The sequence below is a fragment of the Nanorana parkeri genome, unplaced genomic scaffold (assembly GCF_000935625.1).
Source record: "Nanorana parkeri isolate BGI_ZX_2015 unplaced genomic scaffold, ASM93562v1 scaffold1934, whole genome shotgun sequence".
NCBI classification, from domain to species: domain Eukaryota; kingdom Metazoa; phylum Chordata; class Amphibia; order Anura; family Dicroglossidae; genus Nanorana; species Nanorana parkeri.
Window position 1 is genome coordinate 29,368 of NW_017308202.1, and position 10,612 is coordinate 39,979.

General features: G+C 42.4%; 1 protein-coding gene across 1 annotated transcript in view; it reads right to left on the reverse strand.

The window, feature by feature from the left end:
- The window catches only part of SLC2A10 (solute carrier family 2 member 10), a 14,784-nt gene extending 9,700 nt beyond the window's left edge, over positions 1-5,084 (reverse strand). Inside the window, exons 1-3 of the mRNA XM_018572087.1 lie at positions 5,035-5,084; positions 3,103-3,154; positions 797-2,125 (exon numbers count right to left, since the gene is read on the reverse strand). Of these exons, the coding sequence (XP_018427589.1) occupies positions 797-2,125; positions 3,103-3,106 (1,333 nt within the window). The 5' untranslated portion in view covers positions 3,107-3,154; positions 5,035-5,084. The remainder of the gene's footprint in view (positions 1-796; positions 2,126-3,102; positions 3,155-5,034) is intronic.
- Positions 5,085-10,612: the final 5,528 nt, after the last annotated feature.

The window sequence follows — 10,612 nt, forward strand, 5'->3', positions numbered from 1 at the left end:
CTGCGCCCAGCCCCCCCCGCCGCCCCCCCCCCCCCCCCCATGACAGAACATTACCTCAGGCAGCGAATGCCCTATGGACAGGCGGGATATACTTTTAGGTTTACTTGAAGGTGTTCCAAGAGGCAGCCAATTTTCTCAAATTTTGTACTGATATACTGTAGTAACTTTTACAGCAATTTTCCAGCCTGAAGCATGCAGGCTTTCAATGTTGACTTCTCCTAAAATGCAAGTTACCTGGCTGAGCCAGTGGTTTCAATACTCTCTTAGAGACCAAGACTTTTTGTTTTAGTTTTTGCCCGGGGAAGGATTGCAACCCTTTTCAGGTTTTACTGCTGCCAGAGGCTCAGTTGGAGTGATTCCTTCACTTCCTGTCTGGTAAAAGGTTATCCACAGAACAGAAAATGAGGGGAAATCTACGTAAAACCTGAGGGGGGCAAATAACCTTTCCCCATACCATCCAAAAATGTTTTTAAAAAAGGGGTTTGGATATAGATACACTTTTAATCCTTTGATGTGTGCTTATTCAGGGTCAGAAGAAGATCACATTTACAAAGCAGGCTACACGTTTTCTGAAGTTGAGTAACAATGGCTGCCTATATAGGTCTCTCAGCAGAGGTTTGCATAGACCCATGCCCTGCAGAACACGTGTTATACACAGTATTAATTTAGCATATCCTTATTCACAGTCAAGCCACAACTCTCTTTACATGTTTACTTAAGATTTCTTTCTCCATGCCAAACCCTGTCAACCCACAAAGTACCTTAAATCTTATGTACTTATTTGCTCCACACTTACTTGGTCCAAATCCAATAGAAAAAGCACTTACGAATGCCATCAAACTCAAAAGAGTAATCCAGGTCAACCCAGCATGACTGGGGAGTCTCTGGTTTCTAGAAAAGGATTCTGGTTGCTCACTGCTGGAGTGAGTCGAATATGCCGTCCATGCAGAAGACCGACTAGACGGCCCTGTTGCATTCTTGGTAAAGAGCAGTGCAGTGGAGCCCTCCAACCTGGTCACTGGGACTCCGTGCTGGGCTTCGAAGGAAGTGGTTATGTCGCCAAGGGATTCCAATTTGACAGAAGAATTTGAAGATGCATTTATTGGCGTGAGGGATTCACAGCCCTTGTGAGTGTTCAGATTGATCGTGAAGCTTGCAATCCCAATCCCGGTAACTGAAACGGTCATCATGGCGCATCCAGCGAGAAGCAAGACTCTCCGTCCTGCTTTGTCGGCACAACTCATGGCAACCAACGTTGAGAGGACCTTCACAACACCAAGACCTACAGAAGCCAAGACTGCTGAAGAGTTGCTCTGGTAACCCAAAGATCGAAATATGGTTGACGCGTAATAAAGTACATTGGGTTGGCCAGTTAGCTGTTGGAACAAAACTAGCCCTAAACCCACCAGCGTCCTCATCCGCATGTTGTCCTTTGAACGAAAGAGGTCAAGGAAAGAGTAATCTCTAATGGAGGAGATGGGCTTGATGTCTCCAGCTTCCTGAAGTTCATTTAATGGAATCATACCGTTCTGGGATTCTCGGTCTAACATGTTTACGTTTGGGGGCTTGGATGGAAGAAACAGAATGCTGATAAACTGGAAGATAGCCGGTGAAATTGCCAACCCAAACATGTACTTCCAGCCTAAGTGCAGGCCGGATAAGAAGTAGTTCATGCCATAGGAAAGTAAAATCCCAAGTGTAACCCCAGTTTCATAAAGAGACACAAGTGTGCCTCTCTGGTGCGGCTTTACAATTTCCGAAACATATATGCAGCACGCCATCGAGGATATGGATATGGCAAAGCCAATGGTGACGCGTCCGACCACCAAAGACCAAAAGGATGTGGAAAGTATTAAAACTGTGCTCCCTGCCAACACCACCATATTGCTCGCCAGTATAGACGTCCGTCGTCCAGATCGGTCAATCAGGAATCCTCCTATGAGCGACGCGAAAAGGGCGCCGATTAAAACTGCGCTCACCAACGCCTCTTGCTGCAAACAGGTAAGATGAAAATCATTTTTCAGCTGAAGTAAGGCTCCAGAAATGATTCCTAGTTCGTACCCAAATATCAGTCCGCCCAATAGGGAGACCGTGGTGGATAATAGGAGAACAGCCGCTGGGAGGCCTGAAAAAAAAAAATGGGAAATTTGTATTATCAGCTCCATTACATTCATAATTTCAAGGTCATGGCATAAAAATGTGACCATCAAACTGCCAAAATAATGATTAAAATATCAGAACAAGGAAAACATGAAGCTTTTGGTTGCATAATTTGTCCACAAGTGTTTGGATCATTTTTGGATAAAATTGACAACCTATTTGTGCGCAAAGAACATGCTTTCCATTCAAGGAATAAGGGGTACCGCCCCCCCCCCCCCCTAAAAAAAAATGACAACCTATTTGTGCGCAAAAAACATGCTTCCCATTCAGGAAAAAGGGGGTCCCCCCCCCCCCCCCCTTAAGTGCTGGTTTACACCTAAGCATTGAGCTAAAGGCATGACTATACAGTCATGCAAGCACTACTTTTTCCCACCATACAACAACACAAGGTATCGTGGTACTGCACTGCACGGCTGTTGGTCTGTAAGCAGGGGGACCCTTTAATTGAAAGGCAATGCACCTAGTGCATGGTACCGTGTGTTTAGCACTAACTCGTAAACTAAGAAGGTATGTGCAGCTGGGGAATGGGGGGGGGGTAGTAAAGTGAACCTGGGATTTGCCATGTATAGGTTCAGCACTGGATCACTTTTTGTTATCTGGATTATGCTTCCTCTTGCAGAGGGGAAGTTGGATGTATTATTACCTTTCTGTTTATCTAATCTGTATGCTTGCACTCTGCATATGTTCAGATTATGCAAAGTACAAATGATTGTGCTGCGGGTCTTGTGGTTGTCTCACTGTGTGTGGAACAAACAAACAAACACAAACCTCTGGTATTCCAAGTTGGAAAATTGGCTCTGGTATATACTACATGTCTGTCGGTATTCTGATTGTTTTGAAACATATTATTGAACTAGCTGTAAATGACTATAATGTTAATCTAAATAAGTATCAATATAAAGACAATTTGCTGTTACAATGTAGAAAAATGATCCGCCTCACCCATAGTGATGATGTGTCGCTTACTTCCAGATTCTTCTAATTTTACATGTCGCTGGAAAACAAACACATAAGAGAGGCAACAATTACCCATTGTGACATTGTTTTCATTAAAGATACAGGTAGAAAAAAAAACAATAGGTGTTTTACTGAACATATTGTATGGAAGATTTCTAGCTGCTGGGTAACTAATACCATTTCTCAAGCTTCTAAATTCTTCTATGTCCTAAAACCAAAACTTTGTATTTATATTTTTGGGTGCAATAGGGAAGGATTAGATCCTCTGTCAGGTTTTCATTGATGTTTGTGTTCCTGCTGGAGAGATTCACTCTCTCTGTTTTCATGGTGGTCATAGTCACCAGGACAGAAAGTGATAAAAAATCCAGAAATGGTATAGAAGTCACTGGAACAGGAAGTGAGATCTTGCAATGGGGACACCTATTCCAGTGACAACCAAGAGAGGGAATCTAACAAAAATAAAAATAACAGGATAATGACAGTTCTGTTCAAAACAGGAAGAAAAAAAAAACAATTTTGGCGTTAGATATAATTTTAACACATATGGCAGCCGATGACCACAAGCAAGGCTAAGATCTTGCATGATGCAGAGTTTGTCCTCAACTAAAGTCCCACATGTATCCTTATACATCTCTACTGTGCATCTCAGGGAAATATTTGCTATCTTTCAGGAAGAACCAACATGAGTTTCTGGCTATTCACCAACCAACAATCTGGCAAGAGTTTCTGCTGATACTGATAACACGCAACACTCGCCGCATGGTCTGCATGCAGTGTGCTGGATTAAAAGGAAAGGAAAACATCTGTGTGAGTAGGCTTTGTTGGAAGCAGCAGTTTCCTTACTTAGGGCCCGTTCACACCAATTCCAATGCGTTCCAGCACGGTTAGCTGCTGGAATGCACTGGATCGCATACTGTGAGCCTCCCTGCATTCGGTGGCAGGAGGGGGCATGGTGATGCAATTAAGTCAATGTACTATTTTTTTGCAATTACACTGGACCGGAATGCGGGCATTCATGTGACACGCGTTCTGGTGCAGGCGATCGCACTGCAGGCCCGGGAAGGGGTGTGTGTGTGTGTGTCTGCAGTGCCATTGACTTAAACAGCACCACCACTCCCCCTCCCGCCCCAGAACGCAGGGAGGCTTCTACTTTGCGATCCAATGCATTCTGCCCACTAACCAGAACGCACTGGAGATGGTGTGAACCGACCCTCAGGACCCATTCACACCATGTCCGGACCAAGACATTTTTTTGTCTGGTCCAAAAACTAAACCTCATTAATTCCAAAAGGTCAAAAGTGAGGCTAGTTCAGTTCCAGATTATTTTTTTTAACAAAAACAAAATACAATAAAAACAAAACAATACGGATGCACTATTTTCGCAGGTCTGGAACACAATGAAATCCAAACAATGCACATGGATGAACAGGACACATAAAGTACTTTGTAATGGAAATACAGATAGCTGTATTCTATTGTGCACAGATCCTTTACAATAAGGCAATTTATTTTCTATTTATTGCCACACATCCTCATATTAAGTAGATAAAAGTGTCCTGTAACCTATAATTAGAAGGATTTTAATAAGTCAAGTAACCATTTCACATGCACTAATCAGAGAGTGATAGAAAAATGTCAAACTTTCACATAAACTATAAAAAGTGATACAGTTATGTGATGTTTTCACATGGACTAAGTGAAGTGATACAAATTGTGTCAAACATTCACATCAAATGTAATAACAGTCCTACAGTTGTGTCAAACGTTGACATTCAGTGATCAGGAAAAGATACAAATGAATCAGATTTTCTACATGAACTAGCAACAAAGTTGCACTGAACTAGGAGTCGCCTTTTCTTATGCAGTATTTGTGATTGCTGCTGCAAAAATTCTGACACTCTGGATGTTGTCAGTTACCTGGAAGATCGTCAGTGTAAACACAGGTGAGATGTACTTGCAGGCTGGCACATTCCCATACAGTGTCAGGGTTAGGTTGGAGGAGGATCTTTTCTTCAGGAAGTTGGGAGGACGTGGCAGGCAGAAAAAAAAACTCTCCTCCCTGGTGTGCTGTGAGTCTGTGATAGAGCAGCATTCCTTCAGCTGTTCATATGCTGCATTAATGACCCTCCAGCCAGATTCCTGCTGGGGATTGTTTGCCCCAACTTTATTTACATCTGCAATGCAAACTTGCACTCTAACTCGTCCGAAGTTTAAATTCACTACCCCAGACACACAGTCAGAATTGCTATAAAGCTATTTTTATAATGAGTTTTAAAATGCAAATATAGGAACCAGGTCTAGACATGCCTTGGGCAGTTTTCTTGGAGAAAACCTGCAGTGCGAGCAATATGCATGTCGTGTCTGACCTACTGAAAATGAGATTTGCCTTGCTCCCTGGCTCCAGCGCTTTGAGTCGCTGATCAGAAACATGTGTGTATATCATAAGTTCATGTTTTAGTGTTTTGGGATCAGTGACTCAAAGTTCTGAAGCTGGACACAGCCAGGCAAGCTGCATTTTCGCAAGGAGGTCAGTAATGGCGGCCCCTAAGGGTTTATTGTCACTTAGGTTTAAGGGGCTTCTTCTCAGTCAGAGCGGTTAGGGTCTGGAACTCTCTGCCACAAGCAGTAGCATCAGCTGAGAGCGTTGAATCATTCAAAATGCATTTGGACGATTTCCTCAGAGACCGTAACATACAGGGGTACAGGTACCCTTAAAACAAGATCACACAGGGACTCATACACACGCAGACACATGCAGAATCACATACATACATGCAATAGGTTGAACTTGATGGACCTGTGTCTTTATTCAACCTCAAATACTATGTAACTATATAACAAGGAACAGGATGGTAGGAGATGAGTTCATCAGTCTGCTGCTTCTCTTTCTGCACGAGCGCCAGCCCAGGCATTGGCCTATACACATACAGCACAGTAATGAAGTAATAAAATGAACTAGGATCACACTAATCCAGCACTTTATTATTCTGAGTTGCCCCACTCAAGCGGCGGCCATTTTGAGTGGGTCACATGAGATGAATAACACGCTGGATTAGTGTGATCCTAGTTCATTGTATTACCTCATTGCTGTGCTGTATGTGTATATATATATATATATATAATAAATTGAAATTATGCAAAGTATTAAAAATGATAACTAATCATTGAGGCAACAATTGTTCATGTATCTGCTACATGCAAACTGCATATTTTGCAATCCTTCTTCTATACATGACTGTTACATACAAGCCTCCCTCATTGTTCTAAGGAAGCAGATAATACATCTGAGAAACACGTATAGAGTCTGCTCTGTTTTTGCCACCTACGGTACTTATCAGTATAATATAGCTTTATCATACAACATGGGATATGAATGCTTATAGACCTCCCTTGGTGGGTATTGCCTTCTTGGCCTATTCACATATTGAATGATCTTGGTAATCTGAGGCAATATGGAGGAAGGAAAAGAGTCCTGGCCTTAAACAGACAACAATGTGATTGAACAAAGGATGCAATAAATTTGATGAAAGCCTATAGGCTGTGGTAACATTTTGAACATACAAGAATCATGACTCTCCCTGGGAAGGAAATAAGGAATATGATTACTCTTGACTGTATAAAATGAAGAGTTGAGGAGCATAGCTAAGTACAGGTTGTACATAACATGGTCAGAGAAGAATCGAATAAAACTAACCGATATCCAAGACTTCGCTACCTAAAGGAATTGAGACTACGAAACACAATCCTAAAAGTTCTGTTTAATAGAGAACCTTCATCAATAGGATGGTCAGTAAATCCAAAACTAGAGGTGTAAACCCACTGGTTGAAATTCTTGCTCTCAGTGGCGTTATTGTTGCACCTGTATTGAGGAAAGAAGAAAGAAACCCAACGGAGGTCCTCTGGGTACCTGAAAAGCCTGAAACTTGGTTCTTGAGACGGATGAGACTGACACTTGTATCCAGGCCTGAGGGGCAAAAGAAGAGAACTTAATAACATCAACTTGAAAAGATTTAGAAGAGTGAATTAGGCACACCCAAGCTGTTGCCTCCTCTCTTTTCCAACTTCCAAGCCATCAGAGCTAGATGGCCAGAGAGTTAGTGAGCCAGCTAAAGGGCATTCATGCTCAAAGTGGAGATGCAGGAGGTTTCACAAATGAGTTTCACCGAGAAAAGTCCCTTTTGTACTCAACTGGGGGAAAAGAGGGAGCTAGACATGTTTGGCCTAAGAATGAGATACCTTAAAGGGTTCTGCTGGTTCTAACTTCTTCTTTCCTGTTATTGCCTCTAGTAGAGGTCAGTTCAGTCTCAGTTGGCAATTGTTCTGCAGATCCTGAAGCAGCATTTGTAATGGCGGCACAGTGTGGAAGTGGTGAGTGCTTCCTCTGCCTCTATAAGCCTTAGTAACACACGGATGGCAAACAGGCTCTTCTTTAGGAGCTTCCCAGCAGCAGGCCTAGCAGCAATTCTTCTGTGGTCTCTAATGAGTTTTCTACTCCCAGGTGAACAATGGCTTACAGTGTAGCTGGATCTTCTATGATCATCAGATTAATGATGAGAGATGGTGATGTGCAGAAAAGAATGACCAAGAGCAGGAAACTGAGAAGAGAAAAAAAAAACACTTACCAAATGATGGATCCTGTTCTTTTCTAGGAGTGTCGGGTACAGCGCAGCTACAGAAAAGAGAAAGAAACCATGAGAAAAGTGGCAAGGAAGAGTAAATAATGAAAAGCACAAAAGATAAATGATGCTGGTAATCAAAGCTCACCTAGTTGGCCAGGCAGACAGAGACAAGTGACACCTGGCCACAAAGAGATCTGTCACATCGGTAGAGCATCTGGAAATCTTCAAACGGTGAAGAGAATGGGCACCATATAGCTAAGGAGAAAAGCCCACCCTACAGTGTGCCCTGTGTGAGCACTACAAGAAAATGGCACCTGACATGGGAATAGGAAAAGCTTCCCAAGATAGCTGGAAATGTACATGTCCTCACTAATGAACAAAAGCCTATTCCCATGGAAAGTGCCTAACAGAAGGAAATAGACGCCAACTCAGAATGACATGCAAAGAGAGAGGAAAAAAGACAAACTCAGAAAGATCATGATACACAAGAAGGCCACCAGTAAAGTAATCCTGGGCTATGGCACCTTCAGGAGCCCCAGAAGCAGGTACATGGGAATAGATCAGCTGGAAAGTCATCATCATCAGCAAAACAAAAGGAAATGCAAAGAAATCAGAAAAACTCACCAAAACATGGAGCCCCGGGTCTGTCTTGTGTACGCTTTGCCTTCAGTCTGTGGTGCAGCAAGGTAGCTGTGCCTTTGATGTCACACTCAGAATGCTTTGAACCCCTTTACTGCCAAAATTCAATGACCTTTTACCGAGACAGAGCTCCTGTCTAGACACTGTAGTGAATAATATGTGTATATAACTATATATATATATATATATATGTTAGTATCTGGCATCCCCAGACACTACTCACCACCTATAACAACAGTGCAACAAAGAGGAAACTTCCCAACATTATTAAATATGATTTCAAGGTTGCTGCAGCTATAGCAACAGCCTTTCTTATGCTAATTAGTCTTAAAAAGAGACCAGGTGATCATTTACAATTTACTTTCTCGTTACTGATCGGTAGCTAACAGCAGATGATTGCCGGGAATATTCATAGGGTGCGAAATACGGTTGCTATAGTGGCTAAATCCCCGGTCTCTTGAGAAGTATACATGGTGTCTTCTGAAAGGTTCTCTCCTGCTTCTATGTAAATGATGATGGTGAATATCAATCTAACTTTGAATAATGTAATAGAGATGGTTTAGAGAAAAGGCAAAACACTGTTCAACATTTCACCTTCAGAACAAATAGAAAAGTTGCAGATATTACAGTGAGAATATTTGCCACACCCAGGACTGGTGCTAAGGTAGGCCATAGGCTGGCACATGTTGATTTAAAATATATCTTATTTGTGTATCACTCGGCTGTAGATCCTCCAATCATCTCTGACACTGTCCTTCCTTCTGGAGGGGGGCTACTTTTGTTCCCCATGGCCCCTGTGTGTGTTGTAAAGTAGTCACCGTTCCGAGCTCACTCGCGGGATGGACTACAATCTCAATACAAGTTAGTACACTGAACCTGAGATTGTAGTCCATCCCGGGAGAGGTGACTACTTTACAACACACACAGGGACCATGGGGAACAAAAGTAGCCCCCCCTCTCCCCCTCCAGAAGGAAGGACAGTGTCAGAGATGATTGGATGATCTACAGCCGAGTGATACACAAATAAGATACATTGTTGTTCAGAGTTCAGGTTCTTGAATGGATTGTTAAGATTTAACTCCTGATTTTAGTGTCACTTTAATAAGCCATGGAAATGTGACCCCTTGTCCCAGGTAACATAGTAAAAGTTCTATGGCTACCTATGCCATTATAGACGCATTCAACAGCCCCGCTGACATGCCAGCAAAATGTGTAGATTATCATGTGGGCAGATAAACAATAATACATTGAGATTGTAGTAAAATAAGGAAGAGATCTAGATAGATTGTATTTATTGTAGCATCTTCTTAATGTAGCAAAACATTTTGTCTTATGCAGTGTAGCGGTAGAAGCATCAGAGAAATTATGAAAACAACATTGTTGCCCTTAAATATCCCCTGGGAACTCTGCACCTTCCATCACTTGTACTCTTCACCATATTAATCTCCTTTGCTGACTGACATTTTGTTTCTCTCTTCTTCAGATTTCATATATTAATCTGGAAGGTTCTGTCCATCTCTTCAGATATCTGGAAAGGATCGCCACAGATGCCAGGATTCTGTGTCTTCTTCAGTCACGTGCGGAGTATATGGTATGTACACGATCCTTATACTGTAGATGCCAATATTAGCTTATGTAATAAATATGACCGATCAGAAATGATCATTTTGTTTAGATTGACGTAAGGCAGGGGTAGCCAAACTTCAGCCCTCCAGCTGTTGTTATAGAGCTACAAGTCCCTTCAGGCATTACAGTATTCTGATACTCACTGCCAGAGGCAGAGGAATTATAAAATATGTTGTTTTTAGCACAGCTGGAGGGCTGAAAATTGGCTATAAAATTTGAAATCTGGTTGACATGGTTTGTGGAGGCCATACATGGATAACAGTCCCACCAAGACTAGTGGTGATTTTCGACTGTCCCTTTAATAAGTCTTGTGATGACATTACTGTACAATTGCCGTATTCTTTTTCCAAAGAATGTTATACTTCTCTACAGTTATCCTTTAATTCTCTCCCCCCAAGTCTCACCTCTACATATTTCACCCCCTTGTCTGGTCCACAAGGAGCTGCCTGAGCATTCTCTTCTGGTTGGCCCCTCACATCTGCTGGGCTATGATAATGACATTATTATGCATCCCAACAACTGATGGCCTCTCCATAGGAATAGATGTGACCAGCCAGGAGAGTTTGCAGCAGCAGCTGTGTGGTTTCCTGCGAGCTGCACAGCGCAGCCCC